A 23,923-nucleotide genomic window follows, 5' to 3' on the forward strand; every position below is an offset into this window, starting at 1 on the left:
TTCGATAAATCATGGACAAAGCTCCCAAATTTCTTTCAAACATGATGATCTGCTAAGTGTCTGAAAAATGTTAAAATCTTGAGATACTCACTTGAACACTCTTTCATGATCTTTACTTGCCATCACCACCAATTTAAGATCAGGAACTCTGTACACATCAATATCAAATTAAACATTAAATGTTAGTGATGCAAACCAGATATCTTAATGAAGCAATATACTCGTAGCTGTGAATATTATAGTCTGACTGTCTATTTATTACTAAGTGCTTTAAATCACCTCATCACTTGTACTTCAACTAGTAACTACATTTTTTGAGAAAAGGACTTACTAACTGTCTTTGTGGAGTGAGCCTTGCTAACTGCCTTGAAATATTGCTCCCTGTGTGCTGCCTCAAGCTTTCAAAGAGACAAAAAATGCTACAAAAATACATTAACCCATTCGCCCCTGAACCGCCCGTAACCGCCCGTGCGGATCCACGTCCTTTCTACCCTTTGTGACGTCATCAGTTTTAACGGTCAAGGACAACTTTGTCCGCTAACTTGTGCAGAGTAAAGAGATCTTTCAAACCATACCAGAATGAGCACAATTCAGTCAAGGAAACGGGAGAAAGAGGCAAAAAACCATGTAACGTTGACCTGAAAATCTCCATGAAAATCTTGTTCCATTGCCCACCTACCTTTCCTTTCACCTAATCCTAAGATCCTAAAAGCTTTCCTAAAAAGTATTCCCACCAAGAGCGAAAAAAGAGGGGAGGAGAGAAAGCGAAAAGTAAAAGTCAAGACTGCTGTGTCACTTTTAAACCCAAAAACTGTCGAAATTTTGCTTTCTGCGCATGCCCGAACTTCGCAGGCTGATATTTTGCATCTGGATCAGAAGGCCGCGAAGTGTACGACCTGTAAAGCGGTTTGTGGTAAGTTTTAGCTCTTTATAGCACGATAGTGACCAGAAAACCACTCGACTAGCTTCAAAACGCGTTTTTCGGCAAAATCTCCAGGAGCGAATGGGTTAACTTACTGAAAGAAATTTTATGACCTCTTTCTATTTTAGAGATTGAATGTGCTAGATACAGTGAAAGACTAGGCAAAATATCACTTTATTTTATTTAACAAGTCATCAATCCCTACATTGTTAACTGGATTATTAATCTGTTATTTAGTGGGCAACAAAGAGTAATAGCTGATAGTAACATGACCCCTTTTTAGCCTATAAAAAGGGGTGTACATCAGAGCACTATATTAGGGCCTGTTCTTTTTCCGTAATGTTTCAGAATGATATACAAGCTGTTGATTCTGACAGAAGCACTTTTGTTAAGTTTGCAGGTGACTCGACCCAGTTTTTTTTAGGGGATACCATCCTACTTTGAAGCTCTCTGGTATCCCCACCTTTACTTTTATCGTAAGTCTAACACATAGAATGGATAACATATAGATCAATCTACAATATAACATAAAATTTTTGGCGATCGGAGTAAATGTCACTCGGTTATAATGCCACGCCCCTTTAAGGTCTGAGTCGAAAATCTGCTGTTGCCAGCATTTTTTTGTGAAAATCTCTCGGCTACACATAGTGTGCATTAGTGCCTTGCGCTGAACAGAGTTTCACCAAAATCGCAAAGACCCAATTTGAGAAATTCAGCGGTTTCCAAATTTAGGTCATAATTTATGCGAAAATGATAAGCAAACTTTACACGGATTATATCTAATAAACTATGAGATTCATCTCTGTATTTTGGGCATCCTAATAACAGATGGGTCCTTGCAAGTCAGCAAAACGCTTTAGGGCCTTGTAAATGCGCGCGATTTCGAGCAAAGCAACTATTTAGAAGTAGCGAAGTAGTATTTACGTTCTTAGTAACCCTAGAAATGGGGACAAGCAAATCGATTCTCTTCCTGGCAAAGCAGGAAGGCGTATGCACATATTGCAAGAAGTATGCTTATAGTCTAGACTCTTAACACCTCCATTGCATCTTTGACAGGAATAGTTAAATGTCATTTTTTCTTAATATTCCTAATTTTCCACAGGGAAATGTCTTCAATCTTTGCCACATTATAAAAACAACATTGGGTCATTGGGAACATTGGGTCGTTAAGATGATTTTGCCAATATTCCTTAATTGAAATTTTTCTTAATAAAGGCAATTAGCTCTTACAAATTTTAACAAAAATAAGACAGTTTGAAGGTAAGTACTGCAACTGTTAAAAAATAAGACAATTTTTAAAAAATTGACCGAAGGAAAAGCGTGAAAATTTATGGTTAGTTTTACCTTTTTACTGCACTGGTACGTCACAAAAATCAGAAAAAAATAATAAAAACCTCTCACTGTAGAGATCTCCTGGTTTTGAGTGTGGAAGTTCATGTACAACATGTGTCAACATCTTGTAGTAATCTTGGGTTTTAAACTGATCAGACATTATAAGAGCCTTGCAGCCAACCTGTGAGTCAGTGATAAGATTTTAAAGTGATGTTTATAATATTAAATTTAAATAAAAATGCAACTTAAAACTAGAGCACCTAATGGAGGACAAGGCACTGGCCAGTAATTCCTAGTTACCTTTTTCAAGGCGTACTCCATTTCTGGAATTTGGTAAGCAGGATTAATGTTGACCTATAGAAAAACAAGAACGAAGTTATAAGGCATTTGCATAAAAGTACTGACAGATACTATACTAGCCCTCAGGCAGGATGGACATTGCTAAATAAACATTGTACACAACACAGTAGTGTAAAGCTCCAGCTACTGTCCTCATCTTTCTTTGTCGTGATTAATGACAACAGTTACTTACCAGTACCAGTCCAGCTTTAGCTGTAGCAAACTGAGTGATGACCCATTCTCTCGTGTTGGGACCCCACATCCCCACACGGTCACCTTTCTTTAAACCCATGGCCACAAGTCCAGCAGCAAGATCATTTACCTGAATTCAATATAATAGCAAATGGTCAAGATCTATCCAACAAGCGTAAATGCTTGTCTTTTCCCCAAAACAATAAGCATTGGCAAGCAAAGGCACTATAGTAGGGAATTCATCCAACACTTGCATGTGACTCTATGCTTGAGTTACATATTGTTCAAACTTTGACACTGCCGTCTAGAACATGAAAGTGCAATTATTTTCATGATGGACACTAATAGCTCATATCGCTGTCTTGAAAAAATCCCATTTAAACTCTATGCTTAAAAAACCCATCGATCCCATTAGCAGAAAGCTGCAACTTCCTCTGCTTCAAGAGGGTATCTGCTTAAGGGAGCTTTGATTGTTATGCTTACACCCCAATACTTAACATGCAGGTTTCTTGTGTTTTGGCAGTGACACACTTTGTGCCTACTGGATTAATTGGATATGAGAAAAAAAAACTATCTTGAATTATCCTACATCACCTTTGACCTGATGCAACCCTTACCTCCTCCTGAAAATCAGCAAACGTTGCTCTTTGATTGTCCTCACAGAACACATAAGCCTCACGGTCTGGAAATCTGTCAACAGTTTTGTCCAGTCTCTGGCTAATGGTTTCACCAATGAATCGTTGTGAAGATAATCCTTGGCAGTAACTAAATTTCAATTTTTCTTGATCAGGGCTGTCAAACAGAAAATAGACGAGATTGTTTTCACCTTTCAAGCACAATAACTGTAATAGGGTGAAATACCATTAGTGCATTCTTTATATATTATAATGTCCTTGGAAGCAGTGAGCTACTGACAAAACCTGGATCAGAGAAGATCACATCTCCCCGTTTTGCCATTTAGCAAGTAATGGGGTTGATCCGATCCAATCTGATCCTGGTTTTTTTTTGACACCTCAGCCAGTGATCTGTAGCAGGGCAATCATGAGTATAAATTCTGGTATCCTGCCACGAACTTTGCCCTCTAATGACACAACCATGGGAACCACAAGACCATCTAGGGAGATCTGGCCAGGGATCTCTCCAGTATAGTACCGCTTAAATGTAAGTTACCACCCTCTCGCAAGATGAGACTCTTATCTCTCGAGACAATCAAGAAGCTTGTCTCTAGAGATGAGACACTCGCCTCTTGAATCGAGACTCTCATCTCGCAAGGGTGGATAACTGTCAGCATCAAGAGTCTTCGGAATTTTGACGGACTTCACGACAAAACTACTTCTGCGCACAGCTTTGTGGTCATAACAAGTTAGACCTCCAATTCCTCAAGTATTCTTTGATAAAGATTGCGGTTTTTATGAACAGTTTTGCATGAAACCTTTCACATCGAAAATGGCATTGAAACTAATTCAAGTGAGTTTATTTATTTATATATTATTAAGAATAAGTGTACATGTGTTCTTATTGTTGGTAATATAATGTGCTAACTAAAAAAGCAATTGGAATAAACTTCAGAATTTCCGGCAAAAGTATTTGCCTGGCAGTAGCACATCTTCATATAGGTTACATATGTGCAACACTATCATCTTGGCCTGTTGACGTTAGGGCCAGACTCTTATAGAAGAGGATGTGCTATGCCGCGTGCAAGATCTTTTTTGTATGTGGCTGAAAGACTGTTTACTAAAGAATGGCACTGAAAAACTGCTATGTTGCAACAAGTTCAGTTTGCATTCGCTACGCGAGGCGAAAAATGCCTGTGCAAGAACGGGATCTCGTCTAGTTCTGTCATGCTCTGTATTAAAAATTCTGCAAACTGGAGATTTCATACCTTGTAGATAAAAATCGACTCGTGCCACAAAAGCCACAAGATATTTCCTTGCAGGATCTCTGAATCCAGCATGAATACAACCACCGACTGCTGCATTTTCCAGCTGATGAATTCCTGAACAGACCCTTCAAAATAGCCGCCATCTTGATGTTGTCGAATTTCTCATTCTCGTCCCCAACAACTGTTTCCCAGTCCTACTCGGTATTCAATATGGCTTCAGTGTTCGCTTCAGTGAGTGACGATAAAAACAGCAACTTCTTAATTATGATTCCCAAATTTCTATATATAAACATTTATATTAAAGAAAATTCGACTGATTTTTTTCACCTTTAAATTGTTAGGCCACGAAACCTCCCGCCAGGGCCCCGCTACCGCCCCCGGACCACCCACCCCAGACTGGGGTGGAACAGACGCCCGTGGAAAAAAAGAACGCTTTTTTTTGTTAGTTCGTGCGTCAGGAAGTCTGGGTTACACAATAACAAATCTCTTTTAGTTTGGGATGAATTGTTCGGTGTGACCCCATTTTTCATAGAACACTCATAAAAATAAAGGTTTGAGGTAACCAAATTTGAAGGGAAGGCCCGCACACCCTATATCTAGCCTCCCACGCAGGCGTTTTCAGGGGAGCTCGTTTTTCATTCCTCCCCACAAAAACGAGCTCCCCTAAAAACGCCTGCATGGGAGGCTACGCACACTCCGGCACACGGGCCTTGCAAAACAGTAGTGTGTTATAAATGTCACAGGCACGAAATAGATGCAAATTATTCATCATGATCTTACCGTCATGGGTATAAATATTGAACGATTACTTCTAAAAGAACTAAAACTGCTTGATGTGTTACACTTTGGGAGTTTGACTACTTACTTAATTTGATTTTTGCCGAGATCTGTTAGGATCTCGAGCAATTGAGAGTGAAAATTTTGTGCATGTATTTACTTCTGCCGGCGATAACTTCAGCCATGATGCGGAAATCGAAAATGTGTGACTCTGACACGGAAGTGACAAATCTTGATCCATTGAAAGTGAAATTTTGGCTCGCTTAAGGAGTCGAAACTTTATTATGTAAGAATAAATTAAATTCTATATTGGCACTCAATGAAATCAAGCAAATATACATTAATCACATCTGCTGGTTACTTCGCCAATAAAACGACAAAACATGGTTATCCAGAGTTTCCTTTGCTGTTTCAGCATCTACGAAGGATCTTGGATATGTGGAATTTTAAGTCTGGTATAACAACAGCCTTAAGATATGATATATCTCAACGATTTATTATGACTGAAGCAATTTTGAAAGCTACCGTATTTTTTCGCTCTTCAGATTCTTGGTGTCTTGAGAGTCGGCCTTCAGTGGTTTACACTTGTGTTCCGTCATCGCATGACGAAAGAGGCAAGAAAGCTCTTACCTATCAAATTCAGCAGTAAGTTAACTGAAAATCAAAGTGGGAATCATTTTAAGATCATACTGAGTGAATTACGCTAAATAATGTATCATTATAATATCGCCATTGCTCTTTTGCTTGTAAATTTTAGTCGTTGTCAATGTAAGATTGATGCAAAGTATCTCAATGTATCGAGCGTTGTTTTCTTAATGATGATATGCTGGGTTATTCGCAATTTCTGCTCATGACTTCCTGTTACGTTAAAAACTTAGAGTGATAGTTTCTTGTGCAGAACAAAAGTCTATGCAGCCACATCGATAGAAGCCTGGATAGAAAGGTCCATGCCAAGAATGTGAAAAACAACTGGAATATCATTCTCGAGGAAATAATTTTGTTGTATATTAGTAGCACAGACTTGGGCTAGCACGTGTGAGAGCTCAACAAAACGCTGACGCCCCATTACCTGTTCGAAAAAACTCAGGACAAGAACTTTTAGTTTCTGTCATCGGCGCACGCGGCCTTTTGCGCATAAATCGCGAGAGCTGGAAGAATTGCAATTGGTCGAGCGGGAATGCACTTTGCTTGTTTCATGCTTTCAGATAGTGGATCACTGCTTTTCCTGCTTACTTTTCTCTGCGCCGTTTCTACTATCTAAATGCCTGCAATAGGCTAGAATTCAGCCGATCAAGACATGGATATCTAGCGTGGCTGGCGGGCGTGAAAACACGAAAGGCGCAAATCCCCTTTCTTCTTTGCTTGCTGCTCCCCTTTCGAACCCTTCCGGTGTAGGTTAGTTAAAAAACTGTATTTTAACACTAAATTTACGCGATGGATTAACGAGAATGAGAAAAGAAGATTTGAAAGAGCATTACTTTCTTGGTTTCAGCTCTCCAACTGATAACCATCTTTCAGATATCTGTTGCTGCGATTTCAATGGTCGTGGCTGTCGTGATGCTAGTTGGACTTTTCAAGGTTAGCTTTTGTAGACTGCTAACAGTCTCTCTTTTTTTCAGATTTTGTGTAGCCTGCGAAAACATCCGTTTCTCCCCAGCGGCGAAGAGCGAGGAGAAACGGATGTTTTCGCAGGCTAGATTTTGTGAGGGGAGTGCACGCACACGAGCGTTGAGCAGCGAGGCCGCGATACCCTTAAGTCACGGGGTCACGTGCGTGGTTATTTTCGTGTCTCCAGCGTTTCGCTCGACGGACTAAGAAGAAAGAGAGACTGCTTGTTTTCTAGTTTTTAAGACATATTAAACTTTATCTTTTTACAGCAGTTGGCAACTGAATTGTGCAATACTTTTATAACGATTTTTCGTTTCGTTTCAGCGCTGGCGATGGTTATTATGTCCTTGGATGGTGTGGGTTGTATTAGAGGAACTGTTTTCTATTCTTGTTATCATCTTCTATGTAGTTTATGGAGTCAAGGTGTGGTCTCTCTCTTATAATCTTCCTAACAGTTTCTGCGTTTTAATCAACCTTCTCCAAACGATCCTTAGCTTAATAATAATAATAATAATAAAAAATCGAAAGTGAAAGGAAGAACAACGAAGGTGCGTCAAAAATAACGACAAAAACAAAAATAGACCTAAAGTTACAAGCAAACAGACGCAACAACTCCCAACAATGTTTGTAGTGTTGTTGCGTTCGTTTGCACGTGGCTAAAAGTTTGACCAGTTTCAAGCTTTGCGCAACAACTCCCAGCAAACGTCAACAACATGCAACAGGGTGTGCAAACGGATGCAAGATCCAAAAATGTTGGGAGTTGTTGGCCAGTAATAAGGCGTTCGTTTGAACGGGGTTTTTTAAAAGAAGCAATTGCGGGAGCAGCTGAAAATTGTGAAGTATTGGAGACAAATAATAAAAACTTTTTAACAGTCGAAATGCTTAGTTCCCGTTTGAAAAGTTTAATTTCTCTAAAGGTCCAAATCACAGTCCAAGAATGTTGCCTAGTATGTTTTTCAAGAAACCAACAATTATCAAAGACAGGGCAGATATGATACTGTTTCACCATTTGGTTGGAGGGCCCTTCAGTGAAATATGACCAAATATGTATATAACAATGCAGTACCATACCGTTCAAGCCGTCATTTGCCAGTGACTGTTGAGCGGAGTACACACACCGCAATCGAATGCAAGAACCTTACATTTAAAATGGAGCTTGTTAGCTTTGCACATGGGGCAACACCCTAACTTGCTCAGGTTATAAAGGCGAAGGATTTCTCAGTTTATCGGGAATCAGTTTATGGGGAATCCTATCAATCCAAAGTTTTTTTACTTTTTACGTTTTTTACTTAAGACAACGGTTCAACTCCCACAGGATTATACTCGCCGGTTTGGGACACCAACATGATCGCCTTTATATCGTCAGGGAGACCAATATTGCGGACATGAAGATGAAGAGATGAGGGGACCAGGGCACTCCGCCGTTTCCCTTTGTCCAGATACGAGTTTCCACCCAGCCCAGGTCATAAATCCGCGGAACGTTATGTGCCTACACTGAAATATATTATTATCTCTTGCAGTTGAATTGCTCGGTGTACATATCTGATGCAATACTGTTTTTCATCTTTGTGAGTAGTACAATTTTTATGCATGAGAGGGGTGGGTGAGAGTAAACGCTATTATTGGCTTATTACAGTGAAACCTTTCTTAAGCAAACGCTATCGTCTGGGAAGTCACTTTTCTTAAAATATAAATTTTCTGAAAAACAAAATGTGTATTTGGTAGACACTTGCAAGGGTCCGTGGGGGTTTTCTTAAAAAAGGGGTGGAGGCATTTGCCACATATGTGAAAAGCAGTCAAATTTGCTTGCTGGAATTTCTTTAACAATGAATGAACAAATCACTCATGAACTTACAAATACGGAAAAAATTATATAGAGGATATTACACGGTGGCGCGAAGATGTGAACTTTATTTTCGAGTGGCAAAACAATATTTTACGAACGAGCGCAGCGAGTGAGTAAAATATTGATTTTGCCAACAGAAAATAAAATTCATGTCTTCAAGCCGCCGTGTAATGTCCTTTTTATTATAAAGACAAAAAGACATCTATAAAATAATGGAGGGAAATGACCGAAATTACGTCATCGAAAAACTCACGTGTGAGATTATGGAAAATAAACCACTCGGGTCCCGGATGTCGTTTTTATCCTATAAATCGATTAGATAAATAAATGTTAATCTCCTTATTAATCATACTCTAACAGACACACAGGCAGATTGTTAATGAAACTAGCACAATTAATAACCATAAGATTTTTTTACAGATGTACTTCGTACTGTGCGTTTACTCATACTTTAAGGATCTAAGACGACAACAGCTCGTCAGAATGGTACGCATAGCTATTAATATTCACTTTTGAGCCCTTGCATATACATGTAGCTATTATCAAATTGTTTAATGCAAACTTAGCAGTACAGTTGGAGACAACTTGTATAATTTACGATCATTTCTTTCCTTTCCTTGACTTTCGTAAGAGCTTGATTAATGACACTGTTTACCCTTTAAGTCCCAAAAATGACAAACATAAATTTTCTCCAAACAATATCAATGCACAATTATCAAGAGAAAAAATTGTGAGGATTTATGAAATAATCACCTAAGAGAAGATGCTTTGATCTTCTACCAAATTCTCTCAACTTATTCTTTATGGAAATGTATAGAGATCAGTTTCGAGAATTTCTATGTGGATATTGGGGCTTAATGGGTTAACAGGGGAGGGCAGGGTTAGAGAAGTAGGAGGGTGAGTTGTACTACAGCATGATTGAGAGTTACATATACTAAATTTCCTAACACTGTCTAAACTCCCATGCAGTGGCCACTTTATAACCCTTCAAGTCCCAATAGTGGCCAACATCAATTTTCTCCCAACAATATCCATACATTGTCAAAAGAAATGGTTATGGGAAATTAATAAAATGATCGCTAAAAGAGAAACTGCTTTGATCTTTTATTTAACTCTCTTAACTAATTCTTAAGGAAATGTATGAAAATCAATCTGGAGAATTTGTATGTGAATGTGGTTCAGAAGCTATTTTCTTTGATTCTCTGGAATTAAGCAGAAAAAGGTGGTTCCTTTGATTCTCTAGAATTGATCAGTCTCCTCACTAAGACAGACACTAAGTATTGATCCTAGTGGTGTCCATCTAAATAGAGAAACAGGTTGACTGTAGTCTTACTGATAATACTGATCTTTTATTATTGAATTTTCAGTTTGCAGGGATCAGTCAATTCACACCAGAAGGTGATGGAGATGGTGAAAACCCAAGAACTCCTCTACTGATCAACAGACCTGTGTAAATAAAGAACTCAGCATCAAGATATTAATCTAGAGCGGCAAATAACAGCGAGCCATCGGACAATATCTGATTAAAATCCTTCCTGTGGTCAGACAATATAACAGCACACATGCAGATCAAAATAATGCCAATGGCTTTCATCTTGAACCTGAAGAATTCATAGTACTAAAAGTCAAGGCGTTGTATGCCCAAACAACATTTTTGGTTTGTCCGACTTGAAAACACACATCCTTTCCAAAAAAGTGTGAACGGCATATACTTTCTTCTTAATGTACTAAACACTGCTTCAAAATCAATATATGAGAATAAATAAAGAACATTTCCCTCACTAGTATCTAAAAGAAAAAAAAAAGAAAAAAAAATCATGAAGGAGGGGCATGCTAATACAGATGACTGATTATTAATTTTATTAATTATTAATAATATTAAAGTTTAAGAAATGGGTCTGTAATACTATTGAGTTTTTGTATGTAGAGAGGACAATCTAAAATAAATAATGTACAAATAACATAGAAATATTATTGATGACAAGGAATAAAAAGAAATATGACATTTTGTCTTCCATGGACTCAATAGTTGAGTTTAATTAAAGCAAAACATGGCAATCATAATGGAAGAAAGCAGCTACAAGTTACAAGGGCAAAAAGTAAAAGATACTTAATACAGTCATGCACAGCTGGTGAATTGCAGACCTTTCAAAATGAGCCAGCAGCCGGCAATTTTGCCACTTTCAGTGGAATATTTGCTGCCTACTCAACATTTAGGTTTAATAATGTTAGATAAAAGCCACACAAATTTAGGTCCTTGTGCCTGCTACTCTTGTTTATATCCTGACTACAACTGGAAAAAAATTTGACTGATTATTCCTCTAACTCATTGAACCACTACAGCGTTTTTTTCAATAGCTGATAAGCATCACTACTTTTCACCAGAAACAGTAAAAAGTCTCTGAGAGACCAGCACAAAATATTAATAATTAAGGTCCTATGAAATAGATCTAGGTGATGTAAATAATCTCACTATCTCAGGCAAACTATGACAATATTCCTTTTTCCCTCTTAATAAAGGACATTTAGCAATTCATTTCTTTAATTTGAGCAATTTTGTTAGAGATATATCATTATGTAAAAATGTCTCTCAAAAAGGCTGCCGATACAATGTTTTCCTTAAAGAGCCTCTAGCGAGTTTGGTAACTACAGTGTACTCCATTCACTGTTTCCAAAATCTTAGCTCTTTACCCGATCTTCGATAATCCACACACTGTCCTTCTCTTATTTTAATCCTGTTTCATTGGCCTTGGCTGACTTTCTTCATTGATAGCCACCCAAATGTATAAGCCAACTATAACATGAACAACTATGACTGTTATTGTTGCTGCTCCAATAGATCCATTTGAATAACCCAGCAAATCTGCAAATTGATAGAAATAAAACATTCTCAAGGACTTTTAAAATGCCCACCTCTACTCTCTCTTGTTACTTGGGTTACTCCACAGGTTTGTCCTGTATGAGTACCCCTCACCCTTACCCCTTGAGGGTATGCCCACTCAATAAAAAAAATTCGGACAGTTTGTGGCCATCAGCAGGGATGTAGATAATAGCCGAAAGCTAGGGAAAATACCCCGCTGTTAACTCATTTTTTCTGGCTTATGAAAATTGCAGTCTTTAAAAAGGCAACTATTTTCTTTTCACAATTTATCCGCCCATCAGAATGACATTTCCTGTTTGTTATAAATTTAAGTTACATCCCTGGGCGATGATCACAAACACATGGAACTTTTGAACATCTAGACGTCTAACTTTTTGCTTGATTAAGGAAGTTCCAAGTGAACCAAACAACTAAATACTCCAGTTCTCAACCAGTCAAAAACTTGTCCAGTGCTGTGTGATGAACAAAGCCTGATTTCCAAAGAAGAAACTCCAATTTTTTGCTCTTGGTGCTGTTTAGGTTTTTCCATAATTAATCACAGTTAAGCATTTAAAAGACTATAGACTAACCTTCAAATACAAATGATTTAGAGAGGAAAAAGCTGGAAATTGGTAACAAAATCATGGCCAGTGTAAACTTCAATAAAGTCCAGAGAACTGACCTTTCCCGGGGCCTGAAACAGGAGGCATCATCATTAAAAATTATGTTATATTGAAGTACTCGAAAGATTCCCGTATATATTAGATCATACCATGGTATTTATTCTTCTGTTAAGTTCAGTAGATCAGTCTTTGACCATGATTATAAGACTTGCAAATGGGACATTCATTTTTTTAATCTGCACCCCCCTCCCTATGGAAGGTATAATCAAATAATATATCCAGAAGGACCCTGTTGGAATCTGATATTTTAACTACAAGAAACGGTTTCGGATTACTACAAGGCCCATGGGAATGAGGAGATCTGGGACCTGTAGGAAATCACAATCTAAGCGTTAAGGGCCTGTCCGAATCCTGCCCTCCATACTGTGTGGCAAGATAAGGGACCTGTAGGAATCGTAATTTAAGAGATAAGGGCCTGTCGGAATCATGCCTTTCATAGGGGGGGGGGGGGGGTGGGGAGTGCGGATAAAAAGTGGAATGTCCCTAATTAATTGTGTCCCAACTATTGAGCTCGAGGTATAATAAATATTTTGAACGTTATCCGCCACGAAAACAAAGATCAAAGTGCCAAAACCTTTTCCCCAATAGAAAACTAGTTGCAGATGACAGTGGTTGATACGCTGGGTATTATTCAGAAACAAATAAATTACTTATCAATTCAATAGGAAGAAAAATATTTAATGAAAATGCTGTCAGCCGATGATCGTGAAAGAAAAAGTATACTGTCACGAAAAAGTTACGGTAATGCTTACCCTAAAGTGTCCCCTTGAACCTCAGCAACGTTCATATTTAGAAATTTTATGATAATGTAATGATTTCGAAGAAGACAGCCCCTGCAACTCAAACTGTTCCACCGTCAGCCATCTTCCCGTCTTCGATTTCTGAAGGAAATGAAAGAGGAGTACTGAGACCAGTTTGTTACCAGTTTTCCTCGGTGCTAACTATTACGTCAGACAACAACATGGCGGCTGCCGCAGGACGGGTTTTTCGTGCGAAATTATCGCGTTTATCTTTCAGTTACCTTCAGAAAAGCAGACCATTTATCACGACAGTATTCAGGTTAACTTCAAAAAATGCTTCAAGATGGCGGAGGTTCTATTTACCGCCAAGAAAGAGCTTACATTGGGGATTTGCTGTGGGTACTACAGGGGTACTATGCGGGGGTGTCGCATTTTGTGCTGCAAGCTCAGGTGATTTAATAGATCTAAATAAGTCTAATTCATCTGAGATTATGATCTCATATTCTTCCCCCGCCAGTCTTTTTGTTCTTTTGAAGAGAAAAGGAGAAAATTAAATACAGTAGTATAGTATTTCAGGCTAGAGGCGATGACATCAGCTTATTTAGTAAAATCCAACTCTCCAACTCTCTCCAAACCAATGCTGCGTTCTGATCGGTTGAGCTACTACTAGGCTATATGTTATAGCCCACTAGTAGCGAAAAGCGCGAGCTTTGAAAACCAAAACAATGGCGGCTGAATCGCGTTTTGATAGCTGAAGTTGTTTTGTCTCGATATTTTTGACCAACTAGTTGTATTTTACTTAAACAATTATTCCTCTAGCCGTCATGGCCTCTGAGTCAATAGCCCATCTGGCCTTCGGCCTCATGGGCTATTGACTTAGAGCCCATTCGGGCTCGACGAATAATTGTTAAATAACGGGGGGGAGTGGGGGTCACTCCATTATAAAAGTGAGGGGGATGCTCATCATCTCGCTTAGGGGTGTGAATTGCTGATTTCGGTCTCACTTAAGGTGTTCTGGATGGAAAGTTACTATATTTGCCCATTCAGGGATCGCTTAAGTCCGTGCGTAAAGAAAGTGACAAAAAATGCCATGTATTAGTATGGTCTCCTTTAGGGGTCAGTTTAAGCTTGAACCAGACCCACATTAGTATCAAGGATTGTCAATGCTGTTAGCTCTCCAGAAATGTCTTTTCAAGGCCCCCCTCATCAGGAGCTGCAGGGGATATGTGTGTTGATAATAAATTAATGGAATGCCCTTAGAAATCAAAAATTTTCAAGCCTTTTTATCCCCCCTCCCTTGGCATTTTGGCATTAGATACCAAGACGTGTGCTTCCAAGTCTGTGCATTTTTCGTCAGCTAATGTCCAGTCATTGCCATTGTGGTCTAAAGTTTTTTTTTTATTATTGTCATTTTATTGATTTTCTTTATAACAGGTATAGTTGAAAGGATGTGCAGAACAGCCAAGCATAATGACAGTACAGAACTTCAAAGGTATTCACCATTTTTTCTTGAATTAAGACACCCAGTCTGTTTGATGCTATTATGACTGTTATCGTCGTTACGTATGGGACCCATGCTTCTGACTCTATTGTTTCTCTGTTGCATTTTAGACTGATCAGCCAAGGTCATGATGTGAACCAGAGACATCCTCTGGGATGGACTCCACTTCATGTAGCTGCCATGAACAGGAGTAAGCGGTAGGTCATGCAACAACCTCCAGGGTTGTTACTAAGATTTCAAGTTACCGGGTAAATACAACAAGTAGGCAGGGAGTCAAACGGCTAGGGATTTCTTTTGGTTCTATTTTTCTTCTATTTTGCAATAAAAGTAGCCGGGGAAAATCCCCGGCCCCTGGGTCTTAATGACAACCCTGAACCTCCCATCTATAAATCTTTGAATAATAACCATCTCAAGAGATTTTTATGCAGTAAAAACATGCTTCCATTTTTTACGTCCTAGCGTATTTACAATGTGGTTGATGTCCAGCCAACAGATCGTGTGTATACAAGCCATGGCAGCTGTCTCTGATCTGTGATTACTTTCCGTTACATTTGAAGGTGTCTAGCATTGCTTATAGAAGCTGGAGCTGATGTCAATGCAAGAGAGGAATTTAGTACAGCTTTCAAGACAGCTCAGAAGAAACACATGAGATCTTTTGATGGTTTGTTTTTCCTGTATTCTCTAAAAGTAAAAATCAGTCAGATAGATAGTCTAAAATGTTAACTGCCTGTTTACCCCACCCCACCCCACCCCCCAATGGGCAATGCAGCCTGCCAGTCCTGAATGTCAGCCTTTATCTGTCACCCCGTATCTGCTTTGTGATAAGCGTACATTGTCAGATAAGTAGATGTTGAAAAGGAAAATCTAAGAGAAAATATGTTGTTGTTCAAATTTCTATCACTCAATTTTTTGTTTAATGATTAAAATGCAGTGATATTCATACGAGATGATGACTTCAGTGAGAGGCTCCATCGGAGTGCAAACTTCAGTGGATTCACCCCACTTCATTATGCAGCTCTTGCTGACAGCCTTGAATGTGTTCATCTGCTTGTTGATGCAGGTAATATAAGTTTGTTAAAAGTCAGGGGCACCTAATGACGGTTTCCTCCTAAATACATTGGAAACTCTTTTTTGACTATCCAGAGTACTTTTAGATCTCTAGAAATGCATTCTAAGCAGCGCTATAAAATTTGTATCTGTTCAGTCATCCTAGGGGAACTCAAGTCTTTTTGAACTTACAAGTGCTTCAGAAAATTTTATTTTCCTGAAAATTTTAGCTGCAATTTAACGTTTTACAAAAACGAAGTTTTTCTTATTCCTCTCTCCATCACATTTCTGATTCTCAAAGTTTTAGGTTTTCTTTTTCTACAAAAACTAGCCCAACATGGGGAGTAAAAGGTGAGAAATTAAACTCCAGAAAATTGTAGTGAATTTATTAGATAAGCTTTGAAAGTTGTACCTTAAAGGAACAGTCATCTAGAAATTTCTAGTCGTCCTCAAGAAAAAGAAAATTTTAGGCTATATTTGCCTCTCTGAACAGATAATTCAGAGAAAACAGTCTTTGGGTGCCCCTGAAAAGTACCATTATTTGATTTAAAAGTTAGTCATGCTGGACCATGGCTGATGTCACTTGGTTTTTGTTGCTTGAAAAAGGTGTGGTTTGTCAGATCTTAGAAGTTTATGGTTAAAGATACTGGAGAGATTTAGCCTGATTGCATTTAAGAAAAACAGGCAGCTGAAAAATAAGTTTTAGTTGTTGTTTTATTGTTACTATTATTGTTGCAGGGGCTGATCCAACACTGAAAGATGATTTGGGGCATACAGCTATGGAATATGCAGGAAGTGAAAAAATCAAAGAATTCTTGAGCAATAAAATGGAATTGGTATGAATGGTTTTATGTCATATTTTATTTACTAGTTTCTGAGCAAAACAGGAGAAACTGCATGCCAAAAGGTATCATTCCCATTGATAGATCAGATCATCAGTTCATCAATTTTATTTTCTATGTTGCAACTGAGTCTGGATGGTTAGCAGCCTTGGTTTTCTTATCTGTTGCCTGTTGCTAGTTGCATGCATCACCACATTGTACTACATCTCTACAGTTTGAACATGCAACACAAGTATGCAACCTAGTACTACCACTTCTTTTCCTTAACATTTTAAACCACATTTGGCTGTTTTGTGTAGTATACCAAAGAGAAAGAGAAAAAGGAAGCAGAAGAGAGGCGGCGCTATCCTCTGGAGATGAGACTTAGAGAAAACATAGTGGGACAAGAGGGAGCCATACTTTCAGTTGCTGCAAGTAAGTGTTTGTAGCTTAATAAATATTATGACACTAAACAATATTAATATTAGTTTAGTTAGAACTAAATGTAATCAAATTAACTGCTTATTTGTGGCTCTCCAATATAAGCAACCCTTTCTTGGTAAGAAGAAATTTCATTCTATAAAAAAATGATCTCTTTCAGCAATACGCAGGAGAGAAAATGGCTGGTATGATGAGGAGCATCCCCTTGTGTTTCTATTTCTTGGTTCCTCCGGAATCGGTAAGTATCAAGAACTCAAGCTGTAGTTACAATGCCAAATGCATTGTTAAACACCTCAATAATAGCTCATTTAACCACCATTCACCATCTTTCCACTTTGAACTTGCTTGCTTGATTTATTTTTCTTGTAGGAAAAACAGAACTAGCAAAACAGGTTGCCAGATACCTACACAAAGACAACAAGAAGGTACATCAAGCAATAAGTGTCTAGATTTTATCGGTATTGAGATAAATCTGATTATTGAAGACTTACATTCAAATCTTTTTTAATGGACACTTCTAGGAAACAGAAACCTCCCTTGACACATCAACAGACATCAGCTTTGTTAATGTAATCTTCGCTGTTCTTCAGTTATGTTCCTTACCCAAGTTAAGTGCTTTTTTCAAAAACATGCGAATTCTAAAGTTCAAAAGCCAACTGATGTTTGTGTTCTTCACTGCCATCAATCATCTTAGCAGACCTCTTAAGAAACAGAAGTTTACTTCAACAGGTTTAAAAGGTCGTGGTTCGCGATTTGTGATTGGTGGATTTCGATCCATTTTGTGTCTCAAAGTTTGTTGCTTGTGATAGTAATAGTTTATTATGATTGACCGCAGCAAAAAAGCAATTGTGAAGGTTGCTTTTGAACCTCAGAATTTGCGTGTTTTTGAAAAGTGCAGAAACTGTCTATAGGGTGCCACTTAGGTGGAGACCTTGTGCCAAAAAAATGCCGATGTGTCTGTCTTAGTTAAAGTTTACACTAAAGGAGATTGTAGCAGATTTGTGACAAATCCAGAACATTTTGATATGGGATTCATTTCGCCATTTATGCACAGATTGTGAACCTGAAAGAAAAAGTCTCAGGTTGGTCACGTGTCGGGAGATTTTAAATTTGGAATCTGTAATGAACTTTTTATTTTCAAATGAATGTTCTTTCCATGATTCAATTATGTATAATTAGGCATTACAAGTACCTTATTATATAGTAATTTTTTATTATTATTTCAGGGTTTTATAAGATTGGACATGTCTGAATACCAAGAAAAACATGAAGTATGTATAACTCAAGTTCAGCTTTATTCATTTGTTTTTAACTCTCCTGCACCACCTTAAACAAAAACAACTTGGAACTTTAACAAATAAAAGCGGCCAATTTAAGTATGTCATGGTCTGATGACCTACTGTTATTTTCTGGTCAAGACATGTCAAACATTTTGAGTTGTTGACAGTGGCACAATGTAGAAGCCAGTTTTGAAATGTAGCTTTGTTTTTAGGTGGCAAAGATGATCGGTGCACCCCCAGGGTATATAGGTCATGATCAAGGAGGACAACTAACCAAGAAACTCAAAGAATGTCCTAATGCTGTGGTGCTGTTTGATGAGGTCAGGAGATTTTTCAATTGAACGTCCACGCACATTGGCCTAAATTTTGCTTTTGCATTGCTAGTTTCTGTCAAGGACCTAACAAATTCGACAGGGGAGACATCACTGATAACATCACTGAAAAACCAACTTCGTGTCATTTTGAACTTGCTTATTTCCACTCATTCGGTCTTTTAGGCTGGAGCTGAAGAAAGAGGACCACACCCGAACTCAGATAAAGAGAGTTAAATTTATCGCATGTCCGTTCACTCTTGGGAACTTAAAAATTGGTCATTTCATATCGTACAGATGTAGTTTTCAGGGATGGCAAAGAAATTTACAGAAAAGCTTGATGCACATGCCGAGCTGTTTCTTTGCTCATTAAATCTGTTGCTTTTCTGACGTTCCCATTGTCGTTGTTGTAAGAGGACGAGGTTGGGGGAACCATTAGGGTTAGACCAGTCTGGGGTTAGACTAATCCTAATACTCCTCATGCTTTTGTTATTATACTTCGGACCATTACCTTAACCCATTCGTCCCTGAACCGCCCGTAACCGCCCGTGCGGATCCACGTCCTTTCTACCCTTTGTTAACGGTCAAGGACAACTTTTTCCGCTAACTTGTGCAGAGTGAAGAGATCTTTCAAACCATACCTTTCACCTAATCCTAAGATCCTAAAAGCTTTCCTAAAAACTATTCCCACCAAAATGAAGCCTACTAAATGCCCAGCAAGAGAAAAAAAAAATGAGGCAAGAAAAGCAAAAAAAGAGGGGAGGAGAGAAAGCGAAAAGTAAAAGTCAAGACTGCTGTGTTACTTTTAAACCCAAAAACTGTCGAAATTTTGCTTTCTGCGCATGCCCGAACTTTGCAAGCTGATATTTTACATCTGGATCAGAAGGCCATCAAGTGTACGACCTGTAAACCGGTTTGAGGTAAGTTTTAGCTCTTTATAGCACGACAGTGACCAGAAAACCACTCGACTAGCTTCAAAACGCGTTTTTCGGCAAAATCTCCAGGAGCGAATGGGTTAAGGTTTCCATAACATAAAATGTTACTCGGTTATCTGACTTTTTACTTTACCCATGTCATTTTGTTTTATGCCACTGATATTAATATGATAAAAGAAAGAAAGGGAGATGTAAAGAATCAACCATAAGAGGACACAGAAAAATCTGAGCCCCAGATGGGATTCGAACCCACGACCCTCCGTGTTCTAGATCGGATGCTCTAACCTCTGAGCTACTGAGGACTCGTTGGCGAGCAAGGGTCATTTTTGTGGGTCGGACTTGCGAACTGCGTCTCGCAGTTTTAATACAAAAACAAAACTTTCCTTTTGCCAACAGATTGTTGTGCTTTTTTTAGGTAGATAAAGCTCATCCAGATGTTTTGACGGTAATGTTGCAGTTGTTTGATGAGGTAAAGTACTTGTGTTGCCGTCGCGCTGTTTCCTTAGACAAGAAACTTTGCTGGAGCCACTTTGTCTCTCTTCATCCAGGTCCCAGTTATACAAAGTCTGGATAGCAAACCTTTATCCAGTCGATAAGTGTTAGGGAAACCAATATTGCGCTATCCAGCTGTGAATAGAGATTTATCCAATAGACAGCGTTAGCCACCTTTTAAACATCTGGGGCCAGGATAGATTTTGTTGGGCCACGCCATTTTGGCCGGCATAGGCTTGCAAGAACGCGAAGTATTTGTGCCTTGCAGGTTATGCCCTAGGCCTTGAAAAGTGGCTATAAATGATATCGCTTATTAAAACAATAAAGTAAAGTGACGTACTAGATGGTTCCAGGACATGAGTATGCCGGCATTTTGTTTATGCTGCTGTTTTAGGGCCGTTTAACAGATGGTCAGGGAAAAACCATTGTTTGCAAAGATGCGATCTTCGTGATGACGTCAAATCTTGCAAGTGACGAAATAGCCAATCATGCGCTAGAGCTGAGAAGAGAGGCAAAAGAAGCCGCTGAACATAGAGAAGAAGGTGAGAGATGCACAAAGAGAAGTTTTTGAGTTTTTCTAATTATTAGAGCGATTTTCGTATGACCTTGAAAAATGGTTTCGCAGTTCACATCATCTTCAAAACTTATTTTCATAAGAAAGTTTTTACTCGTCGCCTCGTTTTGAAAGTAAGAGTTTTTGAAACTTGTAACTAGCTTATTTTAATGAGCAGGTTTTCCAGCTTTTTTGCACTTTTGCTTTTTTTACTCGTCTGTTATAATTAGATGGCGAAATAAGCGAGAAGGTGACCATATCAAGAAAGTTCAAAGAGAGGGTGGTGCAGCCAATCCTCAAGGTAAGCGAGGAATAATTGACGACCGTGCATTTTTCAGTCTGTGTAAGCGTAGTCCCCGACGCAGGTGATTTTAGGGGACACTGTAAAAATCACCTGCGTGGGAGACTAGTGTTCGCACTGCATTTTCTTCCGTTTTGTTTCTCTCTGTGTTTATTGTATGCTACTAACAAAACATCATGTCAACAACACGAGGAAACACACCCATTTATGTGGCAGTTTATAATTCATTGAAATCTAACGTGTGAAACGTCACGTTTATTCTTGTCTCCTAACGCCCCTATTTGGTGTAGTTTTTACGGTTTTCTCAAATTTTGATGAGGATCATTTGGCGAAAATCCGTCGACTTCGCTGAAAAGAGTACCTTAAAATTAAATTTCCCAAGTTTAAAAGTGAAACGTCTAGAGAGAGGGAAACTATAGCTCCCCCAAAGTCGCTAATTTTCCCAATGTTAAGGGCTCCAACAAGTGTCTATAAAATTTGGCGGCTTTTTGGATTGTCTTTGTTCTTTTTCAACAAACCGCTCTCAAACTTGGCAATTTTTACTATTTTTTAGACCCTCTTATTGATTTTCAGTAACTGGTCCATGTCCAAAGATGCAATGCGCTGAATCCCGAAGGGGCTTATTAGCAAAACGTGACGCTGCGGGATTGTGGATGTCGTAAATTCAACATATTTGCCTATAGCAAAAACCCTGATCATGCCTAAAATGAGATTATTATTTCAAGAAAAAAGTTTAAGATTTCGCCAGAAAGTAAGGAAACGTCTTCTTCCCTTTGACAGCTTCACTTCAGACGAGATGAATTCCTTGGACGCATCAACGAGATGGTGTACTTTCTTCCCTTCTCGCGCTCGGAGCTCATCACCTTGGTTACAAGAGAACTCAACTTCTGGGCAAAAATGGTTTGTAAATCTCTCTTCACTATAATTCCCCGGATATCCTCTTGGTGCTCTCGTGCTTTCCTTTGCTTATGGTTTTGCTCTTTGTTAGCCTGAGAAAACAACCGACATTTCGCGACGTCGGCCCCACTGGTTTCCCCGCGAAATGGGGTCCGGGCGGCTGAGGAACGAGCGCAGAAATTCCATACTGATGACATTCCACCACTCAGATATGGACAGTGCTTTTGATTGGTCGCGCTGCGAGGGAAATTGGCTTGAACCAATCAGAAGAACTGCCCATATCTGGGTAGTGACACGTCATCAGCATGGAATCTCTGTGTTCGTGACGTCGCGGGAATGTCGGCTTTTTTCTCAGGCTAGCAGTTTGTTCTTTGGTTTGTTTCTGCGAAAGTTTTCTTGGAGGTTTCTTTTAGGCCTTTTCCTTTGTGAGCTAAATGTCCAAAAACGTCAGAATCCTTTAGTAAGTTTTTAAGTGACATTTTTTTATTATGCTTTTTTGATCCAGGCTTTAAACCGTCACGATATTCACATGTCATGGGACAGGGAAGTCTTGGATGTGCTGGCGGATGGATATGATGTACATTACGGAGCTCGATCGATTAAGCACGAGGTAAGATTGATTTACCCTCTCAGGGTAGAGGATTTGTTCGTTTTGCAAACAAATAAGGATCTGGCCACCATTGCAACCAGGCAATCCCAACACACACCAGCTATAAAATAACCTTATAAGAAGGCGAGGCAGTCGGTGAAACGAGTGCTTATCACAGCTAAGGTCAGCGTAAAATGCAGAGAAATAAACAACTCAGTGCTAAGCGCGAGAAAACACTTTTCGTAATCTAAATCACGATTGGATCGAATCACGGCAAACTCTTACAGCAAATGACTAAAACAGTCTAGTATAAATTCTTTGAGAGATCGCCGATGGTCATGCAAAACTGATGTTTCTCTCATTCATTTGTTCTAGGTCGAGAGAAGAGTCGTCAATCAGTTAGCTGCTGCGCATGAGCGAGAGTTGATAAGCCCCGGATGCTCCCTGCACATAACTGTGGGCCACCCCAAAGGCGAAGGTGGACGGAGTTTTGGAGAAGATTTAGCACCGATAATAAAACTGCAGCTCATAAAAGAAGGAAAGAAAAAAGTCGATATTGACGTTGGAGACGTGTTTGTCCCCGAAGACAAGCTGTTCTTTTAAACGAGAAAAACGATACGTTATGAAGAACTGGAGTTATGTGTCGGCTTGTCATCATATTCCTCCTCCTCATTGTTTAAAGTGACCTGGAGTTTACCTTTCACGGCGAAGACGGAATAGTGTACACCTCATGAAAATAGGTTGAATGAACGCCAGAAAACAATGACCATCCTTGTAGGGCAACTTGCTATTTCAAGGTTTATAGAGAACGTATCGATAAACAAAATGGCGCATATGGTTGCGATAAAGGAAGACATTTGGGAAGTTGTGAACAACATCAAGCCATCGTTTTTTCATTGTCCCTTTCCTTGGCTTTGCTGTTCTACTTGTTTAATCCTTCGTGGTCTGTAATGAGTAGAATAGATACTACCCCAAACTCATGTTGGACATTCCATGATTATTACACAACGTAATACACTTGGTAGAGAACCATTTATCATATTTATTGGGCATATTTTTGGGGACAGTTTGACAATCCAAGAGGGTCTTGTCAGTTGTTTAAAGAAAAGAATTTCAAGAGTTTAGGGTTTAGCACCAAAGTACAATGATTAGGGCTAAGCACTGTTTTAAGAACGGTTAGCTTTTAAATAATGTCATGAGCAGTGCCTTTTAAATTCGTTTAAAAATAACCTGTGTCGGCAGTTAGCCCTTGATGGTGTAGTGGATACAGATGTGAATTATAGATCAGTTGATGCGGGTTCAAGCCATACAGAATTTCCTTCCTTCTTTTTATATAAGAGAGATCTTTAGTTTCGAGGACGATATTTAACTTGCAGGGGTTGTTTTTGAGTGTTCTCAAAACATATACACCCTGGAAAGCTTCATTGTCCTTGTTTCATCAGAAATGTTAGTACGGTTATTTGTTTTGAAGGAGGTTAAGCCCTCTCCCGATCTCAAAATGATAAAACTTTTAACCATTCGTAACTTACTACCGTAGTGGAATGACGACGGCTATCACGTTTTCCCGCCAAAAT

The 23,923-nt window shown here is 38.9% G+C and overlaps 4 protein-coding genes and 1 non-coding gene across 5 annotated transcripts; 2 read left to right on the plus strand and 3 right to left on the minus strand.

The window, feature by feature from the left end:
* Nucleotides 1-47: 47 nt before the first annotated feature.
* Nucleotides 48-4,810, minus strand: LOC140949123 (medium-chain acyl-CoA ligase ACSF2, mitochondrial-like). The gene is made up of 6 exons (XM_073398357.1): nucleotides 4,668-4,810; nucleotides 3,403-3,577; nucleotides 2,787-2,915; nucleotides 2,555-2,608; nucleotides 2,317-2,435; nucleotides 48-148 (listed from the first exon to the last, which is right to left on the minus strand). The coding sequence occupies exons 1-6, from the start codon at nucleotides 4,808-4,810 to the stop codon at nucleotides 88-90; spliced, it is 681 nt and encodes a 226-aa protein (XP_073254458.1). The 3' UTR covers nucleotides 48-87.
* Nucleotides 4,811-5,738: 928 nt separating this feature from the next.
* On the plus strand, nucleotides 5,739-10,919 carry LOC140947477 (uncharacterized). The gene is made up of 7 exons (XM_073396589.1): nucleotides 5,739-5,899; nucleotides 5,990-6,089; nucleotides 6,937-7,022; nucleotides 7,377-7,475; nucleotides 8,573-8,620; nucleotides 9,319-9,384; nucleotides 10,266-10,919. Exons 1-7 carry the CDS (start codon nucleotides 5,828-5,830, stop codon nucleotides 10,350-10,352), a joined length of 558 nt encoding a protein of 185 aa, XP_073252690.1. The 5' UTR covers nucleotides 5,739-5,827; the 3' UTR covers nucleotides 10,353-10,919.
* Nucleotides 9,322-13,327, minus strand: LOC140947480 (vacuolar ATPase assembly integral membrane protein vma21-like). The gene is made up of 3 exons (XM_073396593.1): nucleotides 13,194-13,327; nucleotides 12,349-12,452; nucleotides 9,322-11,761 (listed from the first exon to the last, which is right to left on the minus strand). Exons 1-3 carry the CDS (start codon nucleotides 13,226-13,228, stop codon nucleotides 11,628-11,630), a joined length of 273 nt encoding a protein of 90 aa, XP_073252694.1. The 5' UTR covers nucleotides 13,229-13,327; the 3' UTR covers nucleotides 9,322-11,627.
* A 74-nt stretch (nucleotides 13,328-13,401) lies between these two features.
* LOC140947457 (mitochondrial disaggregase-like) lies at nucleotides 13,402-23,470 on the plus strand. Its single transcript, XM_073396566.1, has 17 exons — nucleotides 13,402-13,631; nucleotides 14,616-14,673; nucleotides 14,793-14,879; nucleotides 15,240-15,343; nucleotides 15,614-15,742; nucleotides 16,468-16,565; nucleotides 16,871-16,985; nucleotides 17,152-17,229; nucleotides 17,361-17,416; nucleotides 18,218-18,262; nucleotides 18,484-18,591; nucleotides 19,933-19,986; nucleotides 20,404-20,551; nucleotides 20,793-20,863; nucleotides 21,644-21,763; nucleotides 22,266-22,370; nucleotides 22,725-23,470. Exons 1-17 carry the CDS (start codon nucleotides 13,403-13,405, stop codon nucleotides 22,950-22,952), a joined length of 1,833 nt encoding a protein of 610 aa, XP_073252667.1. The 5' UTR covers nucleotide 13,402; the 3' UTR covers nucleotides 22,953-23,470.
* Nucleotides 19,746-19,819, minus strand: Trnas-aga (transfer RNA serine (anticodon AGA)). The gene has a single exon. It is a non-coding gene; the product is annotated as a tRNA-Ser (tRNA).
* Nucleotides 23,471-23,923: the final 453 nt, after the last annotated feature.

The sequence above is a fragment of the Porites lutea genome, chromosome 9 (assembly GCF_958299795.1).
Source record: "Porites lutea chromosome 9, jaPorLute2.1, whole genome shotgun sequence".
In the NCBI taxonomy this organism is placed as follows: Eukaryota; Metazoa; Cnidaria; class Anthozoa; order Scleractinia; family Poritidae; genus Porites; species Porites lutea.

What these genes read in the sequence shown, in the direction of transcription:
- LOC140949123 (XM_073398357.1), bottom strand. Translation starts at nt 4,810, where the DNA reads ATGGCGGCTATTTTGAAGGGTCTGTTCAGGAATTCATCAGCTGGAAAA. An exon ending in TTGCTGATTTTCAGGAGGAG is followed by an intron (nt 2,916 to 3,402) that starts GTAAGGGTTGCA and finishes TATTGAATTCAG; the next exon opens with GTAAATGATCTTGCTGCTGG. An exon ending in CTAAAGCTGGACTGGTACTG is followed by an intron (nt 2,609 to 2,786) that starts GTAAGTAACTGT and finishes GTTTTTCTATAG; the next exon opens with GTCAACATTAATCCTGCTTA.
- LOC140947477 (XM_073396589.1), top strand. Translation starts at nt 5,828, where the DNA reads ATGGTTATCCAGAGTTTCCTTTGCTGTTTCAGCATCTACGAAGGATCT. An exon ending in TGCTAGTTGGACTTTTCAAG is followed by an intron (nt 7,023 to 7,376) that starts GTTAGCTTTTGT and finishes GTTTCGTTTCAG; the next exon opens with CGCTGGCGATGGTTATTATG. An exon ending in GACAACAGCTCGTCAGAATG is followed by an intron (nt 9,385 to 10,265) that starts GTACGCATAGCT and finishes TTGAATTTTCAG; the next exon opens with TTTGCAGGGATCAGTCAATT.
- LOC140947480 (XM_073396593.1), bottom strand. Translation starts at nt 13,228, where the DNA reads ATGAACGTTGCTGAGGTTCAAGGGGACACTTTAGG. An exon ending in GTTCAAGGGGACACTTTAGG is followed by an intron (nt 12,453 to 13,193) that starts GTAAGCATTACC and finishes CTCCTGTTTCAG; the next exon opens with GCCCCGGGAAAGGTCAGTTC. An exon ending in TAAATCATTTGTATTTGAAG is followed by an intron (nt 11,762 to 12,348) that starts GTTAGTCTATAG and finishes ATCAATTTGCAG; the next exon opens with ATTTGCTGGGTTATTCAAAT.
- LOC140947457 (XM_073396566.1), top strand. Translation starts at nt 13,403, where the DNA reads ATGGCGGCTGCCGCAGGACGGGTTTTTCGTGCGAAATTATCGCGTTTA. An exon ending in ACACATGAGATCTTTTGATG is followed by an intron (nt 15,344 to 15,613) that starts GTTTGTTTTTCC and finishes ATTAAAATGCAG; the next exon opens with TGATATTCATACGAGATGAT. An exon ending in TGTTGCAGTTGTTTGATGAG is followed by an intron (nt 19,987 to 20,403) that starts GTAAAGTACTTG and finishes CTGCTGTTTTAG; the next exon opens with GGCCGTTTAACAGATGGTCA.